Source organism: Sander lucioperca, chromosome 14, assembly GCF_008315115.2.
Source record: "Sander lucioperca isolate FBNREF2018 chromosome 14, SLUC_FBN_1.2, whole genome shotgun sequence".
NCBI lineage: Eukaryota > Metazoa > Chordata > Actinopteri > Perciformes > Percidae > Sander > Sander lucioperca.
The window spans coordinates 28,815,574-28,834,823 of record NC_050186.1 but is presented as its reverse complement, the minus strand read 5'-3'; the positions used below and the strand labels follow the sequence as shown (position 1 = coordinate 28,834,823).

Here is a 19,250-nt window from a genome sequence, read left to right as displayed (position 1 = left end):
TTTGGATTCATTTTCTAAATACAAGATAAAAGTGTAAACTAAATGGACCAGATGAGGCAGATAAGTGAACATAACAGATTTATTTAGAGATTGATGTTGCACTCTCACAGGGCAGGGTGTCCTATGCAGTTTAAATCCTCCAGCAGATATTTCTTTTAGTATGACAGAGCATTAGGGCCATCATTAGGAGAAAATAAATCCAAGTTCTCCACATTAAAATAGTAATTGGGTAGTAAGTGTTTCTGAATAATTTACTTTGTGTCCACATCGATAAGTTGACAGATGTGGTCTTTGTCCGTGAAGTAAAATATTCAATGTGTCGCAGCATTTAAAAAAAAGAAGCTAATTTGATAGTTATATTTTAACAAATTTTATCAATTATGTCACAAAATTCACATATTTAACAAAATATGTGAATAAAAATAAAAAAAAAAATAAAAAAAGTAAAGTAGTCCTACATTGGCACTTTTACTAGGCTATGTTGTATTTTGGCAAAGTGTGAGACTTCAAAAATTTTAATCAAAACTTGGGGAGAAATTCACAAAACTAAAAGTTTGTGAAAGTTTTTTTCATGTGGCCCTTTGTCTTTGAGAAGACTGACAAAGCTATCATGTCCTGTTGGTTTGTAATGACTACCCAAAACTAAGTGGTTTTATTCAAATCTGTTCTGTTTTGTTTAGAGAAGCAGATGTAAAAGGTTTCATAAAAATAATTTATCACAAAGAGCGAGGTGTACTTTCATTTACTAAAGAAAAAAACAACTGAGTGAGAGACACTGGTAATGAGAAAAGTCAAACGACGCAGAATTTCAGGATTTCTATTTTAAAGGTGGCATGAAAATTTCACTTTATGAGGTTTTTTAACATTAATATGAGTTCCCCCAGTGGTTAGAAATGGCGATAGGTGTAAACCGAGCCCTGGGTATCCTGCTCTGTCTTTGAGAAAATGAAAGCTCAGATGGGCCAATCTGGAATCTTGCCCCTTATGTTGTCATAAAGTGGAAGGTTACCTCCCCTTTCTCTGCTTTGCCTGCCCAGAGAATTTGGCCCACCCATGAGAGAGAGGCATCATGGCTTTCAAACGAGCAAAGTGGCAGTTGGTCAAGGCCACAAAAACTAAGTCAAATTTTAAGGCACTTTAGTTCTTTTCAGCTTTTATATTCTCTTAAACAGGCAGGGGCCTCCAGTCAGTTTTTCTTTTTCCTTCTGTTAGAGTGTTCCTACATTATTTTGCGCGTGTGCATGCAAGCACACGCACACGCACACGCACACAACAAAGAGTCCTACCAAATTAGTTGCAGTTTTCTTCAGCCAGTCTGCAGACATGTTCAGGGGTCACCAACGATGTGATGGCTCCTTTTCCATCATCCATTCAGTTCATCCTCCTCCATTAGATCCAGTTTACAGTTAAGTTCATTCATGTACGTACAATCCCAGTGAATAATACCATACCATTATAAATCCATTTTTACAAATCCTGAGGCAGCTGAAGACGACAGAAATCCGAAAAACATTCCTTTTAATTTGAGGCCGGTTACTCCAGCCCCTTGCTTTTGTTTTGGTGAGTTATTAGGAGAAAACATGTATTCCAAACGATTCACTCCCCCTTCGTGTGATGGACAGACCAACCAATGAATCAAAATCCCATCCGAGACTTCTTCTTCTTGGGCTGTGACGCCTGCGACAGCCCCATCCGACCCTGTGAACTCTGGGAGAGGGACTGAGACTGAGAGAAACCTGACCAGACGGCGGTGTCCTGGGACAGATCCATCCTGAGGCTCCTCTGAGGGACAGACTGGGAGCTACGGAGCTGCGAGGGCTCATCCTAGAAAAACAAACAAAAGTTGTTGCACGTTTAAAAGGGAAGTCATAATTCTGTATTTTCAAAGGGCCTTTCTTCCTTGTGTCCTTACGATTTCGGATGCTGATGATGTATTCACAACGTCCCCAGTTTGACTCCTGCTGGAGACCTTTGTTGCATGTCATCCCTCCTCTTACTTCCTGTTCATGCCCAAAAAAAGGACTTTTAAAAGGCCCATGGTGCTGGGTTTATATGCTTGAGGCAATTAACTAATAAGAATTAGGGCTGAACGATTAATTGCAATTAAATCGCAATATGTTAAAATTAGATTTTTTCCATTGCAAAAGCTGCGATAACACTCTGGTCACGTGACACGCCAGAGTAAAGCAGTCTGCAGAGGAAGCATCAACTTGCCAAGCACAAGGTATTGTGCAAAAAAGGGCTGCACAATATTTTTTTATCGTCATCGCAATATCAACTAGCGCAAAAAACGCATTGCGAAAGGTTGCGACATATTGCGAAAGACACTCAGAGATTTTTTGTGTTGGTTTGAAAGAAGATATCAGTAGAAAACTGCACTTTAAAGTGTAACTGTCATTCTTTTTTAGTGGTGCCTTTTATATTCAATTCAGTGTTCAATTTGTTCAGTAAAAGAATGTTGGTTTTATTTGTTATAAATTCAACAAGCAATTTGTTGTATTTTAGCAGAATACCGAAAGCAGCAGAAAGGCAGAAAATGAGTACAATTAAATATCTTTATTTATCGCAAGTAATATCGTTATCGTGACATTCAGCAACTTTATCGCATATTTTCCTCATCGTGCAGCCCTAGTGCAAAACCTGCCCTGCTAACGTTGCTACCTCGCTGGGTTACACTACTAACCTGTGTCACCACTTAAAAAAACACCTAAAAGCCATGTATGAGAGTTGCACAGCTAAAAAGCTGAACACCAGTGTGTCAAGTACGCAAAAATATTACCCGACAGGGACCACTGACCGAAATGTACCTACTCAAGCATCGCAAAAGATTTGATGCACCTCAGCAGGGTGACCAAGCCTGGGCTTGCGGCTTTGATAAATATACTGGATAAGCGGTACAACATGCCCTCCCGCACATATTTTAGCCAGCATGTGTCTGATCACAACACAACTCTTACCTGTGGTGCAAACAGAGAGCTGAGGTAGTCCTCAGCTGGACGTTTGTTGCTCCTCTGATTGGCCAGTGTGGAGTCAGGTGTCTGAGACAGGGCAAGGGTGTGGGAGCTGCTGGGAGTCTGCTGGTCACCTTGTTTATCTTTAACACTTTGAGGTGTGGCGGTCGGTGTGTAAGCTGGAGTGTCAGTTTGCATGGTGGAAGGTGTTGAGGCCCTTGGCGTCCCGCACTCCAAAGAGCCCTCCAACTGGGACACCTTACTTTCCGTGTCTGACCACGCCCCCTGGCTCGCTGCAGAGGACCAACCCGTTGAATCAGAAAAATCAGCCAGCTCTGACTGGTAGCTGACAGACGAGGTGAAGCTCCCGGACAGCTCCAGGCGTCGGCCGGTGGCTCTCTTCGCCTCCTTCTCCCTCCTCCTTTTCCTCTTCAGAGCCTCCACCTTCTCCTCCCTGTTCAGCCCCAGCTGATCCTCCCACCACGCCCGCCACGCCTCCTCCCCCTGCCAAGAGAGGGTCAGACGTTGGCTGATCTGATCTCTCCAGACTTCTGTATCCACCAGGTCTGGCAACATTACCACATCTGGAGCCCCGAGAGAGGCAGAGACAGCACTGTGAACCAGCAGCGAGCGTTTGGACATGCACGCTCTCAGATCACGCCTCAAGCTCTGTACAGGCTTAGCTTTTGTCGAATATCTCTGCGCCTCATCTCTCTCATCTTCAGATAGGTGGAGGAGGCCTCCAGTTTTGACTGTGAAGTGCTGTAGGCAGCGTGGACGGGGCTTGTTATCACGACTCTTATGCATCAATTTCTGGAGCCAACGTTTCCACGTGATGAGAGCGCCGTCACTGAGCTTTACTGGAGTCTGCCACTCAGAGGGACCAACGTGACCCAAACTGCTGGGTTCCTCAGTATTATCAGCTGTACCTTTACCCACCTTTCCATCTTTCACACCTACTTCCAATCCACACACTTGATCCAGCTCTGGATCATCGTTGACGATGACCTGCAGCCCCAACTGCTTCAGGTTTTGACCTTTCCCTCCAGAGTCTGAATCCTCAGAGGAAGAGTAAGAGTTCAGCACTCGTTGTTCCCTCTCTGGTGTTTCAGCCACAAACCTCTGCACAGTTGGACCCTGAGTTGGTCCGATTACACCCTCATCGCTCGATGTGTCTGATACAACCATCTCAGAATGTGGTTGAAGCGGTTTGGCTGGTTCTCTCCCTAAAGTTGTGGCTTCTTTTAGAGTTGGTTGTGGCAGCAGATCATCATCTGCTGCTGGAGGTCGACAGGTGTCAGGCTGCTCAGGCTGCTCAGGCTCGAGGATCTGGTAGAAAATATCTCCCGCCTCCGTCAGCTGTAGGATACAGATACACTCCTCGCCACCGGCCTCTCTTCCACCTCTCTTCTGAATACAAGTTAGACCTGATAACATAACAAAACAATGTATAACATACTAAACACAGAGGTTTAGCCACATCATACTTGTATGAGTATCTTTTTTTAAAGTAAGAGTTGGGAATATTATGTCAACTATACAAAGAATCTGTTGTATCTTGTTATGTAACAAGCTAGTCACCACTTTGTTGACAGTGGAGTTATGACACCACTATGACCACAGTATTTGGGGTGCTGCGTGCAGTCACTGCTTCGAGCAGTTGTTGATCAACAAATAGCTTTGTGTATGTTTTTTGATGGATAAGTAACAAAAAAGCCAGAACAGAAAAAGCAGATACATCTGAGGTAAATTAGAAAATAGTGTCTCTATGACAGAATTTGTCTGCAAAAGAGCATTTTTCAACTGTAAAATGTCCTACTCAGTACATATATTGGTCTCAATTCTTTAATAACCAAATCTTTAGTGCGCACGCATGCATGCAGTTTGGACTTGGATCAGCTGAAAGTGGAAGTGGAAATGTTAACTTTTTTTCTAAAAACAAGGACTTTACTAAGAGTGACTAGCAAATTAAATGAGTGTTTTTCACTTTGTTTGTGTGTGTGCGTGTGCCATCACACTCCTGTGAGGCAACCAGCTGTGCAGCAACACACAAGTTTCTGATGTGTTGTAACAACACACACACACACACCTGCAACAGGTGAGGACAATCTGCTGGTAGCGATGTCCAGGCGGTGAGGGATCTGGACAGGAAGGTGTTTCAGACTGTCTCTGGGTCTGAGCAGTGCCTGAGGAGGACCGTGGGTGGAACAGGCCTCTGCTCTGCCTCCTGAAAACACACACACACACACACACACACACACACACACTTATACAGATGTTTAGTACAGAACCATGACACTCTTGAAATTACAAAAAGCACCAATACACAAAGTTGTAGAAACTGACCCGAGTACTGCAGCAGTGTGATTTCCTGAGAGTTGTGGGACCCCAGCAGGACCTTAGTGGTCTTAGCCCCACTCACTGCTGAGCCAGAGGTGGAGCCACGAACAGCATGACAAAACATGGGTGGGGACTGCATCATGTGATCCCACTTGAGCATGGGCACGCAGGGAAAACGCTCGTCCATGATGTAGGCTGAGAACTGACAGAGAGAGAGGTGCAGTCAGAGAGAGGAATTTAAAAAATATTTTCTGAATCTGGAAAAAAAGATCAGACTGCTAAAATAAGAAATACTTTATTGATCCCCCAAGGGGAAATTACATTTGATAGTTTTTACTGTTTAGTTTTTAGTTATATGATCCAGCAGGATGTATGAGCTGGACAGCTTGCGTGGAATGTTGGCGTGTGAGATCAGTGTTTTTGTATTTTAAGAGTGGTGAGTTGTCTCTTGTAAAGGGATCATCTGATTGCATCAAATCAGGCATCAGGATCACCCTGTAATTTACACTAATGCTAATATTCGCTGATGATGAGAAAATATTTCCCTGCATAAGTGAAAACTTTGACCTGCTGGTGGCATTAGAGGAAATGTCAGAGAATCATTCATCCTCTGGGGACCACGAATGTCTACTGAATTTCATGGCAAGATATTGCAGTCTGGACGAAAGTGGAGGACTCAAAAACATTACCATCCATAAGGCCATTGCATAAAAAACAGCTACATTTGAATGGATGCAAATTCTGGAAGTGCATTTGATAAAATGTTCAAACCAACCCATAACTGCAAACCCTCAAAAGCATTAGCAGGCTGTTGTAGGCACAAGTCTACATTTAGTCTTTTCAAAGTGTGCATTTTATGTTTCAAAATTCTTTAGTAATCTTCTAGTTAGGGCTGGGCAATATATCGATATTATATCAATATCGTGATATAAGACCAGATATCGTCTTAGATTTTGGATTTCGTAATATAGCATAAGTGTTATATTTTTCTGGTTTTAAAGGCTGCATTACGTTAAAGCGATGTCATTTTCTCTACTCACCCGACTGTTCTAGCTGTTCTATAATTTGCCTTTACCCACTTAGTCATTATATTGGCATAACTGATAATTATTTATCAAAAATCTAATTGTGAAGATATGGAGCTCGGCGCAAATTCTTTCAGGAAGACTTCTAAATAACTTCAATCACCACTATATCTTCTTAAAATTATTCAGCTGTTAAGAGGCGTTCACTTTTCAGTAAACCAACCAGAACTGGCCACGAAATTCATGATCCAATCACAGCATGACATCCTGCTTTAAATGTCTTCTCTTCTTGCTATCAGCTGTCTTTTCAGGCAAACGTTAAAACCTCCTCCTCCTCCCCTTCCACCTCTGGTCATCGTCAACCACAGCAACCTGAGCCTCCTTCCGGCAGACAGCTCCTTCGTTCGGTCTTCGCGTTCTTTCTCCACCATAACCAGTGTCTAGGCTCCATCAGGGGAATATGTCTGGCTTCTCTACCCCTTTAAAATATTTTTAACGATGGGAGTCTAATCCCCAAAGACTCTGTACATTTTATATTATGCATATGTACAATACATCTTTGCATATCTGTAACGAAGTCTCTCCGGATTGAAATATTGTTAAAGCATAAATTGTCAACCCTACAATATGTTGCAATATCAGTAGTCGTTTTCTTTAACGTCTTGAAACCTTGTTTTCCTCCTACAGAGTTGAACTTCAAACACATGAGAACCCTGATGTTTAGTAACAAGAACTTGAGAGAAGAATTTTCCTTAACGTCAGCCTGACATATTTGGTATCTTTGGGAACTTAAGTATATTTACTAGAATTTAAAACAATGTTCTGTGGGTTTAAACACATTTTGGACATGGTATATGTTTGTGTGTACATTTGTGTTAATATTGATGTACCTGAGTCGTGATGAGGTGCTGGAAGGGATGGCCATCTCCCAGATATCTGGACAGAATAAGTCTCTCCCCACTGCGACACTCTGGGGTGTTGCTGATGCGAAACAGAGTGTGATTCGAGACAGGACTCAACTGGAGGGACAGAAAAGGAAGGGGTGGGAAAGAATAAGTCCAGGCCTGGACAATTCCTGGTGGCCTGGCTAGCTGATTGGCCCGGAGTGTCAGACTGTTGTTAACCCTTACACCGCCGACATTACTATTACATAAATAAATTTGGATACTGCTGTCTAAATGTTACATCCAGAGTTCAATAGTACAAAAAGATTGCATTCTACTCTGTGCTTAAAAAGCAGGTTAAAGGTGCAATATGTAGCGTTTACTGCTGTGCCAATTAAAAATATTGGAGTCGTCTCCCCTGCCCCTCCTCCCCAGACTCGAAGTTCAGGGGGGTTACCATGTTAAGAACGTTGAACGTAATGTCCCACAATGTCAACGTTAGATAGATGCTAGTCTCGCATTGCCAGACATAGCCAGAGTAGCTAGATGCTGGCTATGTTGACGGTCATAAAAGCCCATGCTCTCGTGAGGAAATTAGCCAACTCGGTGTCCTTTTGGGCTCTAAGCTGTCTCTATCTTTCAAATACATCTCCAATATTTACCCGGGGTTTGTTACATCTCTGGTCACGCAACTGTTAGAAACATGGCGTTCTTTTTAGGTCGGGTAGAATTTATCTCCGTTGATCTTGTTCGTTTGTTTGCTGCTTTCATGGCTGTACTAACGTTACAGCTGTAGCACGCTGGGTTTACATTTTTACAGGTATATGTATATCTGGCAACCCGGCCTGGCTGTCAAACGGGGCAGTTGATACCAACACACAGGCCAAAACACAAACAGAAATTCCGTCACCGAACGGAAATTTCAAAAGGAGAAAATACTGGCATTAGCATTGTTGTCAGAAAAGATAGTATTTCAACTTAGCATGTTTCCTTAATATCTGATGACGCATTGGGGTCATTTTTGATTTTATTACAGTAAATATATTACATATTGGACCTTTAACATACTGTAGCTACTGCCATATTAAACCCTCCGAACCCAGTCTGCTAAAGGTTATTATTTTGATGTTGAAAAGTTACGTTTGAAATGATGTATCATAATATTAAAGACCAACCAGTTCAATATGTTTTTAATGTTGAAGTTAACTGTGTTTATAATTGTGATGTACTAATATACTGCACAATGAGGAATTCAAGTACAAAATACTAGTTCTGGTGGTGTACATGGAATGGAGTGTGCAAACACACTAGCTTTTCACTAAATATGACGTGTAACCCCCCTACCTATTTCCAGCATGTAAGGGAATTGCTCTCGGGTTGTGACCCAGGTAGTATCTGAATTGGATTAACCTGTGTTGACTGGCTTGGTTTAAATTGACAAAAGAAGGGTGGAACACAGGTCAGATAACCCTGGTCCGAACCTGGTCATTGTTGTGAAAGAGATGACTCCCATGTTGTTAATCTACACTGTGTTCTTTGGGAAAAGACTAACAATAACTTAACTCCGTGTTGTCCACACTGGATAGGGAAAAAACACTGAGACAACCACCCAATCTCTTGTCTCACCCTAATGTCTGTGAGCTCTACCCCCGTCCTGTCTGCGTACAGCATCACCCTTGGGTGGGCGGAGAACTCACACCATCGCCATGACGACTTAGCGTTGAAGTACAGGTTACTGTCTTCTTCCCGAATCTTCTGCATCCTGACAGGACAGAGTGTCACTTTAATTTTAAGTTTGACTTATGATTGGACTTGAAACACATAAGACCTGCGTTTGTAAGAATGAGTAAACACTTTCCTGTCTAAATAAAAAAAAAAACGTTCTCACCCTCTGCCAACAGTCCACAGGTTTGCTGCTCCGCTTTCACTTGCCACTAGAACTTCACCTAAAACATGAGGACTGACAACACAGCAGACAAGATGTTACTTTACCCCTTTACCTAGGTGGGACATTTTAAGAACTCAGACACTTCCTGTCACTGACCATCAAGGATGCAGGGGGAATTGAATTACCATCTTGCAGCAGTGTTGCTCCTCCCTGATGATTACTCACCTGACGTTGATGCAGGTTGCGACCTCTCTGGTGTTGACAACTTGCAGCAGACGAGGTTCATTTCTTTCGCTGAACCTCCAAACTCCGCACAGGTGATCCGACCGCACTGCAACACAACCTGCAAACAACAAACATGTTAAAATGTCTGCACACTTTGATTACAAAAGTTTCCTTTCCATCACACACCTGATCAGGGTTTTCCCTGCCATTATACGGCGTAGGCGTAGCCCACAATTTAGCAAATGTGCAGTGAAGAGAGAGAGAGAAAAAGAGAAAGAGAGGTGTGTGTCGATGTGTTTGAAGTTAGCAGTAAAGTTATAGCTGTGAACATAGTGTGTGTACAGTTTATCAGTTGGTGAATAAATGCTAAATCTCCTCAAGCCCAAGTAAAGATCCCATGTCTTGCTTGGTAGTAGTCTTTAATGGCCAGACCTTCCTCCACAGCGCTGCAGAGGAGGGTCTGGCTAGTCCACACAACATACCGGAATGGAAAAAAAAAGAAAAGTGCTCTGGTTTATTGGCATTTCTTTAAACTCAATCAATCTGCAGATATCTGAGGAGCAGTTAACCATAGTGCTTATAACACAAAGAAAGCGGAAGGTGAGGGACATCCGGCCAAAAATTAGGGACATCCGGCGTAATTTCCAGCGACACCTGAACAATCCTGGAAATGAAACGTTGTCGATATAGACTAGCTTGCAAGTTTTGCTTTAGTGTTCTCTCCCTTGCTGCATCCAACAACCACTAAGCTTTATGAAAATAATTGCGTGATGTCACCAATATGCAAATCAGTGTTTGACGCCATTTGCACTTAAGCGCTCTAAAACCCCAGAAAAAAAAAACCCTGCTGAAGACTTTTAAAAATACTTTCTCGTTCTTACAGTCGTTTAACAGGGAGGCGGAGCTGATCTGTCTGATAGGGCCTTTCAGCTGGAAGCTGAACGGGTCACTGCTGCTGACGTCCACACAGGAAGAACTTCCTTTGTGGTGCTGCAGCTCCACTCTATGGAAGTCTGAGGTACTGTGTTAAGAACCAGAGGCAGCAGAAACACAAAGTAGGAAAAACACCACTCTGCTTCAAATCTACCTAAGCCATTACTGTTTTATATAAAAAACAAATGTAGGTTAAAAAAAACCTACTGGGTTTTAAATAATTGTTTTAAAATGTCAGTATTTGATCTTATCGGCAGGATACTGAGGCAGTCCAATCCCCGGTTTCCAGGGTAGAGGAGACAGCCACGCTGAGAGCTGCTGCCGCTCTGTGAATAGGGGACAAAAGCCAGAGCGCCCCCTGTGGCTCCTTCAGAGAACAGCATGCGGTCTCTCTGCTCTGTCAGCTCCTCGTACAGCAGAGAACCCAGCAGCTCAGGAGGGATGGAGGGCACCACGTCCGACAGCAGGGCGCTGTACGTGTCCAGAGATCTGGAGGAATAGGACTGAGCGCATCTGTGCAAACGATACAACATGACGAAAAATAAAACACCAATCAGACAACCAGAGGTATTCACTGATCAGTCCGGTCCACTCACATTTTATACTTCAGCATGTCAAGGACATTTTTCACCTTCCACATGTGGACTGAATCCCTGCGATATCTCTGCATACAAAAATTAAAGACACATACATTTTAAATAATAGTTGTTAATATTCTAATAATAAAAATAATAATATTTGTTAAATTATTGTTTATTTATTATTGTTTATTATTTGTTAACACTTGTTAAATAACGACAGGTGGAGAAGCCACTAGCACTTTATAGTGAGACCCATGATGGAAATATTTAACTTGTGTTTTGTTTAATTTAGATTTAAATGATTAGTGATCAATAAACCTGTGGGTGAAATTAGGGGAAATTGGTTAAAGTCTGAATCAATGCTTTATATATTCAGAAAAAGCCCAGTTACAGATAAGGCAACGGAACAACTGGAGATCAAAGGGCTGGCAAGCATCTTAATACTATTTTTGTCTTTTCATATTTCATTCTATACAATCAGAATGCTTCCAGAGCCCAAACTGAGGTCTGTAAATTGTATATTTTTTGTCTAACCAGTTTTCAGACAAATAAAGAAATTGTCAAGAGAAGCCTATTCTTGTGAATCTCACCTCTCTCTGTCCTTGTTTAAAGTTGAAATTTTCGCTCAGAATTTCACTCATGCACCCGAAGGCATCCAGGCAGTGGTCCATGAAGAAGTTCTGCATCTAAATACAAAACCTGTTAAAAAACCTCAAAACACAGAACAAAAAAGGCAAAAGACAACAAGATCTGAGGCTGCAAGCACGGTTGGGTTTAAACTAGGGCTGTCAGCATTAATGATTTAACATGCGATTAATGCGATTTTCTTTTTTTAAATCGCATTAATCGCATGCCGCCATTTATTAATTTATTTTACACTTCACTCGGCTTCTCGGCAACTATTTTGACCCTTTGCCGCACCTTTACTTGTCATCAAGCTGCCATACTTCCTCGTAACACATCCTGCTGCTGCAGGCATGATGGAGAAAGACAGCAGAAAACACAATGGCGCTTTTTATTTTCAAAAACTCCTGGACAGCTCATTAGACAAGTCGAAAGCCATATGCACATTGTGTAAAGCCGAATTAAAATATCACTGAAGCACGTCAAGCTTGAGCCACCACCTACGAGCTAATTAACGTGACTCAGGTTGATGCTAGTGGGCTCAGGCAAAGCACTATTTTGGAGAGTGCTACTCGCCGACCTGTTGATGAAACCACATCCCAAAAAATTACTACAGCTCTTGCTAAATGGGTGGAAACTAACTACAGACCTGTCAGCATTGTAGAAGACTCGGGTCTTAAAGACGTACTACGGTTGGCATGTTCTGACCCGTCTTATACAGTGCCGTCGAGGGGGACAGCAGTTTCACGCATACACAGCCTGTACGGAGGCTGTACGACACGGAGAAAGCAGCCCAACTGGAACTGCTGCAAAGGGCAAACGCTGTCTCATTAACCGGTGATCACTGGACGTCAGTGAGTAATCCAAATAATTTAGAAGTTACTGCTTGACTCTGGTAAGGATAGGGATTTTTAGATTTTTAGTTAGGTACTTGGAGGAATTGTACAATAATGACAGATTCACACATTTTTCTTTTGTTTACAGTAAATAAATAAACAAATACAAATCTTAAAATCAAGTTCATAAAGTAACTTTCCTTGCATTCATTTGATTCCCAGTCAAGATACACTGGTAAGAATTGCTTTCCATTGTTAATATGTACTTAAAAACAGTTCTGAAATGCAAAATAATAGAATTTTAATCATGTGATAAAACATGCGATTAATCGCGATTTAAAATTTTTGTATCGTTTGACAGCCCTAGTTTAAACCAATTCTGTTAATTATAAATCTGATTTGTTTGGATTACTATTCATTCCATTTATTAAGTTATGAGCCATACTGTGCATTAAATGTAACATTGCATATTTACATATTTTCCACATTAAGATAAACCTAAGTCTCACATTGCCAGACCTACCTCCACAGCACTGCGGAGGAAGGTCTGGCTGGTTTATTGACATATCTATGCACTGGACGCAAGTACGAGCCTCTGCAAAATAGCCTTGGTAAAGAACTTGTTTTGGTCTAACATGCGCACGTAGGGAGGTGAGCTCTGGAATTAAAATGGCTGTCGAGTGTGTGATGAGATTAATAAAAATAAAAAAAGATAAATATAATTTGATTGTCGGTTCTAGCTCGGAGGATGTTTCCCGACTCGACCGGAGTTTAGAATGCCAACACAAAGAAAGCGGAAGGTGAGGGACATCCGGACGAAAATGTAAAAGAAAAGTATTCTTTGTATTAGGGGTGTCAGGTTTACTGGTATTGACGATAACAGTGATATTTAAAAGTTAAATATTGTCATCATGTTAATAATACACATATAGTGAAAATAATCTAGCACCTCTTAACTTCTTTATGCCATCACCCTCACCCCAAGCCTTTCCAAGTCGACCTACAGCCGGTGTAAAAATATTTTCGGTTCATTATGAAACTGACGGGCCTACTTAGGGCTAGGTGGTATATTGACTTTTTAAGGTGTATGGATACATTTTCAAACAAGATATGGGATGAGACAATAGTGTTAAAATGTGATATAGTTTGATGTTGCGTTACATAAACCACTTCTTCTGTAAAGCCGGGCCTGTGTTTGCATTTTTTTCTATCATACTCTTTAGCCTGTGTTGATCCTGTGTCATCTATCTGAGACAAGGGTTTGTTATGTGTTGAACTGTCACACTCACATGTTTTGTGAAGTCCAGCGGATCTGGGGGCGTAGAAGGCCAAAGGAAAGCTGAAAGAAATGTTTACAAATATTTACACACACATATACATATTATACATCTCTCTCTCTCTCTCTCTCTCTCTCAATAAGATAAATGTCAAACAGGTTTTAAGATGTTTATATCCTGTATAAACCTGTTTGACATTTATCTTATTGAGAGAGAGAGAGAGAGAGATAATGAATACAGAAAAAAAACTGCAGAACTAAATTTTGTGTTATCTCACTGTTTCATTTGTCATTTATTTCTTAACCCTGAAATATGTTGGCAGTCCTCCAGTTCTTCACCTTAACTTAAAATACCACATACTACACATATCAGGTATTAAATGTAGAGTCTCAGACCTGCCTCAGTGCTCCAGATCTGAACTGGAGGGGGAACAGGGACTGTTGTTTGAGACCTGAATGACCTACAGTGACACAAAACCGGCTGTCAGATACTTACACTTTTTAGGAGACAGGAGGGGAATTGGTATCGGCTCAGTGTGACGCCACGTCTCCCCTCTGACCTGATGCCTGGATGTGAATGTCCAGCTGGAGAGAGGACCAGAGGTGCCCTGAAACCGCATACCAAAAAAACAAAAAAGAATAAAGTGTGACAGTACAGATGACATTTTCAACCTTTCAATCCAGTCCTACTAACAGTCCAAATACCCAAAAGATTAGGCTGCATTCAAAACAGAGAAACATCCCCACAGCAGAAAATATTTAAAGTACATAATGTTGGTGTTTAAATATAAATTTGTTAATAATCAGCAATATTCCGGAGCCTTGACTTTTTTCAGAATCAGAAAGACACACCTGAATTTTCTTTACACTGTATTTTAAAAAAAAACTAACCTAGACTGATGTGTCTAGTTTTTGTGTGTATAATGAGTAGAGCCCATTGCTACACATATATATACACACACACACACACACACACACACTTGTTTGTTTATGTATGGGCCAACAACCACCAAGGCAAATTCCTTGATAAGTGTTACTTACTTGGCAATAAACCCTTTTCTGATTCTGACACACACACACACACACACACACACACACACACACACACACACACTAAAAGTTAGGTGTAATATAAAAGGGTAAGTCCAAGTTTTGACTCAATATCTCATAATTTTGATTTACCACAAGTATTTTTATTTGTATGCATATCTTTACATTCATTTGCTTTCTTTTCCTGGCAGAAATGGGCTTCCAGAACTGGTGACGTGACCAACGACACAGTTTTTTTATCATAGTTTTATGATTTGTATCCTCTAATAAACATGTGTCGTGATTTATTCATACATTTCCTTACTTGTTGCAAAACTAGTATTACATCTTGTTAACTATCCGTTGATAGTGGTGATGGCTGAATACAAATACGTTTTTCTGTTAATATTTATTTGTAAAAAGTAACATTATCCGTTTATCCAATAAAATACGAAACTATTAATTAGCTCTTCTCTGGATAAAAATAAATAATTCAAACAATAATAATTTCAGATTAAGTTTGGGTTTAGTTTTTTTTTTTTACAGCAAATAGAACCTCAATTTTGAGACCTTTATAAATATAGGTGTAAATATTGTCTATTGTGTATATATATAAATATTGTAAATATTGTGTATATTCATAGATATGGTTTGTAAAAAAGATTTACTGCTTTATTAATATTAGTCAGTAGCATTGAGCTAACAGCTAACCACCCACCTGAGGTCTGACTCGGTCGTAGCAGCCCCAGTTTCCAGCGCAGTGTTTCAGGACCGAGTCCGGCGGTGCGCAGTTGTAAAACGAAGGAAAAAGCTGCTGTGGGAACTGGTAATCCATTTAAATTGTCAAACTAATCCAATTAAAATAACTCTCCAGTTTTCTAATAATGTTTGTGTCGTCGTTTCTTTACTCTCTCAGTGTGTATGGGAACATGTCTGAACATGTTGTTCTGCGGCTTAGCTAACGCTAGCTCCCCGGACAGATGGCACGAATAATCACGTTTCTCCTCTTCTAATCCTCAGGACACGCGTTCAGAACCTCGAACAACAAGTTGTACATGTCAAAGGAAACAGAACAGTCCGGTAAGGTACAAAACTGTGGCAGAATTGTCCAAAACCCTCAGTGTATCACCGAACACGTGCAGACTCACAACCAGAAAACGACAGTCAATCGGGGTATGAGCAACATCAACAATAAGACTTCCGGTTGGTCTGATTTCTTTTTACCACCTTTTATTATTACTGAAAAGTGGCAAAGAGATGAATGACAAAACAATACAACTAATAATACGTATAAGATGGCAAACCATGTAAGATAACAACAAACGAACAAAATAAGTGTATTAATAAACAAGACTTTAAAAACGTAATAATTTTGGCTTTTATTTTGAAAGGTAAATGCGCAGGTTGTTTTAGTAAAAAGAGTAGGTGTAACCCTTTTATATATGTCAATGGTGTAAACAAGCCAAGTTAGCCCTCTGAGCTAATGCGTACTAACTCATGTAGTAAAAAAAACGGGAGGCTCCGTAACCTCAACCAGCGTAAACCAAAACAGCACACTCCACTATCTAGTGACAACAGCGCATTTTCAATTCAATTTTATTTATACTGTCAAATCACAACATAAGTTATCAGGACACAGATTTACAGAGACCCAACAATTCCAACAATTCCCCCCAAGAGCAAGCATTTAGTGCAATAGTGGCAAGGAAAATCTTCCTTTAAACATGTAGAAACCTCAGACAGAACCAGGCTCTCTGCTGCTGTCGGTTGGGAAACAGCGACACAGATACAGAAGTATGATTTCATAATAATATAGCAGTTGGCATGACGTGCAGTGGCAATTATAGTAACAATAAAGATAATAGAACTATGACTAGAAATAATAGAAGTAGCAATGCAGGGCGTAGCAGGGCATCGAGCAGGACCACAGCAGCAGCTACAAAAAACAATCCAGGTGCCACCACAATCCAAAGAAATCTGCGAGGCAAGAAAGCATAAGGACTCCCGGGAAGAAGCTCCCAGGATGTACATTGCCAATATGTAATTCAATTCTTCCTAGTAAAAAAACCAAACATTTCAGATATACACAATTATATTCTTCCTATCCACAATTGTTATTTCAGATATCTACAACCTTCTTACTAGGAGAAATGACATCACTTTTGCCATTCTTGTGTTTTGGGCTTCTAATTTCAGATATCCACAACTTCATTCTTCCTATCCAAAATGAACGTTCTAGATATTTGAAAGAGAATAACTCCAATAGTGGATATCTGTTTTCATTTTGGATCTTCTTGCGTCCAACCTGGAAACTGCAGCAACGTGCACGTGCCCCTGGTTTTAACCTTTTACTTTGAAAACATGAGACCGGATGTGACTCTCAGTTGTCAGGTGATCAGCTGACCGAAACAGTCGGCTTCTCGGTGAGACGAGCAGCTAAAAACAAGACGAAAAGCAGGATAATTTCTATTTTTATTTGCGACGGAGGGAAACGTTCGTCGATAAGCCTTCCATTAAAAGGAAATGTTCCAGTAGGACTTTTAGTGGTACGTATATACAGTTTTCAACATTGTGTTTTAATTCAGTTATTCGCGTAGCTAACCCGAATGTCGCGACATTGCAGTTATGGTTTAGCGTTAGCATAGCGTAAGCACCACATAGCTCACTGCACAAACATGTCCTCTCACGTAGCTTTAAGTTAAAATATCTGCATAATTTTCTGCTGCTGACCTTCTCCCAGGTGTTAGGGAGTGCTCTGCATCTCACTGTGATGTAAATGTATAACCCTTTACTCCCCAAACGAGGCTGCCTGCTGCACAGCTTGCAGACCTCCTGCAAACCTACATGAAACGTCAAGGTTAATTAATGTTATTCAAATTTAGTGCAAAAACACAAACTGTTGATGTTTTGATGTAAAAGTGTGTACTGTTTGTTGTTCATTACTGTCAAAAGGTCACTGCTGTTTATTTCCTTGTCTTCGTGACAGGACAGTGACTCGTGACTCGACATTGGATTCGTGTCTGACTGGAGATATAACGTTAAATGACACGACTAACATTAACTGATTTGACAAGTCCTAATGATTGTGTGAACTGGACGTAATGTTATGTCAGCATCTAACTATATTGTCTGTACACATAATAATGTGTCAACATGCTAAACGTGAGCATATTAGCACGCTACAGCAACAACAGCATGCTATGTATTTAGCATATTTAGCATGTCATGACCGCTTTATTGGCCAAGTATGTGTACACATACTAGGGGTCTGACTCCGGTTTTCCTTGCTCTCAGTGGTACACACAGCTAACAATAGACCGCTAAGCTGAACAAAGATATGTACAACATTACAAAGAACTATTATACAGGCTACATACAAGAAGGTGAAAAAACAGATGCATACTCCTTCATTCCTATTCTGTGTGGTGGCTAATCCAAACCAGGCAGTGATGGATGTGCAGAGAACAGACTAGATGATTGCAGTGTAGAACTGGATCAGCAGCTCCCAAAGGCAGGTTGAACTTACTGAGCTCCAATGGCTCGGATCATAACATTCAAAATCTGCCTCACAAAATGTTTTTTGTCCTACAATTTGAGAAAACTGTTACAGGATCTGAGAGGCCTCCCTGATTTATACATACAAAACATTACTGATACTCCTTCTAGGGTGGTGCAAGACCCATGTGGTGCAGTCCCTACCCAAATCTTTAGTAACATTAGCCTCTACAGTAGGGTTAAGTGACGCATAATACATACTGTGAGAACCACCAAAGTATGTATGCCCACTGCAGATGGTCATATTGAAAATCAATGAGCAGGTCTGTGTTATGGCAATATTGAATTTGCAGGATTGTTCATTACTGTGATAAAGTATTATCCAGTATTAAAATGACTGGATCAGTCAAAGACATTCTCCCTATATGTTTCTCTTTTTAATTGTCCCTCTCTCCTTCCAGACACATCAGCATAATGTCGGGGAACAACCTGGTTCTGCCCATAGTGCTGTGGGGCCGCACGGCTCCCACCCACTGCATCAGCAGTCTGCTGGTGATGGACGACTTTAGCACCATCATCACCGGCTGCCATGACGGACAGATCTGTCTCTGGGACATGACACCTGAGCTGGAGGTACTGATGAACAGGGCCACACGGAATCTGCGGACGCAGAATTTCCCGCAGATTTTAAACAAATAAAAAATAAAATAAAACTCAGAATGTTAACACATCTCCACCCCAAGAAGAAAAAACAATTTTCATTCTGGATCACTGCTGAAATCTGTAAAAAGTCTTCAGATTCCATTTGGGTCTGCTGATGAGTGTGAAGGTGGTGGCAATGATGATGGTGATGATGATAGTGGTTGTGTAAATAAGTGGTGAGTGACAAACACAGTCACTCACCACTTATTTACTCTGCTTTACTACTCATTGTTTTATTAAAACCCCCTGTTCTTCTTTTCATTTTGCTCAGATTTGTCCCAGGGCCATGTTGTTTGGCCATACAGCCTCCATTACCTGTCTGTCTAAAGCCAGTGCATGTAGTGACAAACAGTACATCGTCAGTGCATCAGAGAGCGGGTGAGTACATTTTTATCATGCACACTCTGTTAGTAGTTTAATATAGATGGTGATTTCTTGCTGATACAACGGAATAACTTGTA

The 19,250-nt window shown here is 41.0% G+C and overlaps 2 protein-coding genes across 7 annotated transcripts in view; one reads left to right on the top strand and one right to left on the bottom strand.

Moving 5' to 3' along the window:
* Positions 1 to 563: 563 nt before the first annotated feature.
* taf1c (TATA-box binding protein associated factor, RNA polymerase I subunit C) lies at positions 564 to 15,788 on the bottom strand. Of its 3 annotated transcripts, XR_004101215.2 has the most exons (16): positions 15,311 to 15,788; positions 14,060 to 14,171; positions 13,577 to 13,626; positions 11,418 to 11,513; positions 10,843 to 10,910; positions 10,509 to 10,759; positions 10,195 to 10,326; positions 9,314 to 9,431; positions 9,089 to 9,160; positions 8,827 to 8,962; positions 7,207 to 7,335; positions 5,298 to 5,493; positions 5,041 to 5,178; positions 2,958 to 4,378; positions 1,580 to 1,824; positions 564 to 1,541 (listed from the first exon to the last, which is right to left on the bottom strand). XR_004101215.2 is itself a non-coding variant. In XM_031277576.2 (15 exons), the coding sequence occupies exons 1-15, from the start codon at positions 15,425 to 15,427 to the stop codon at positions 1,636 to 1,638; spliced, it is 3,225 nt and encodes a 1,074-aa protein (XP_031133436.1). In that variant the 5' UTR covers positions 15,428 to 15,788; the 3' UTR covers positions 564 to 1,635. The 3 variants fall into 3 exon arrangements, 2 of the variants coding, with proteins under 2 accessions (XP_031133436.1, XP_035847624.1); XM_031277576.2 differs by having other exon boundaries at positions 564 to 1,824; XM_035991731.1 differs by lacking the exons at positions 10,843 to 10,910; positions 13,577 to 13,626; positions 14,060 to 14,171; positions 15,311 to 15,788 and having other exon boundaries at positions 564 to 1,824.
* A 1,147-nt stretch (positions 15,789 to 16,935) lies between these two features.
* LOC116034708 (WD repeat-containing protein 7) overlaps positions 16,936 to 19,250 on the top strand; it is a 169,372-nt gene continuing 167,057 nt past the window's right edge. For all 4 annotated transcript variants that reach the window (XR_004101187.2, XM_031277389.2, XM_031277390.2 and 1 more), the window contains exons 1-3: positions 16,936 to 17,138; positions 18,549 to 18,720; positions 19,061 to 19,167. Coding sequence is in view for 3 of the 4 variants with exons in the window: in XM_031277389.2 (XP_031133249.1) it covers positions 18,562 to 18,720; positions 19,061 to 19,167 (266 nt within the window). In the remaining variant the exon portion in view is untranslated. The remainder of the gene's footprint in view (positions 17,139 to 18,548; positions 18,721 to 19,060; positions 19,168 to 19,250) is intronic.

Bases quoted from the DNA above. Each gene is read 5' to 3' on its own strand.
- taf1c (XM_031277576.2), bottom strand. From the start codon at position 15,427: ATGGATTACCAGTTCCCACAGCAGCTTTTTCCTTCGTTTTACAACTGC. The intron at 14,172-15,310 runs GTGGGTGGTTAG...ATGCGGTTTCAG, and splicing joins ACGACCGAGTCAGACCTCAG to GGCACCTCTGGTCCTCTCTC. The intron at 1,825-2,957 runs GTAAGAGTTGTG...TTGTTTTTCTAG, and splicing joins GCTCTCTGTTTGCACCACAG to GATGAGCCCTCGCAGCTCCG.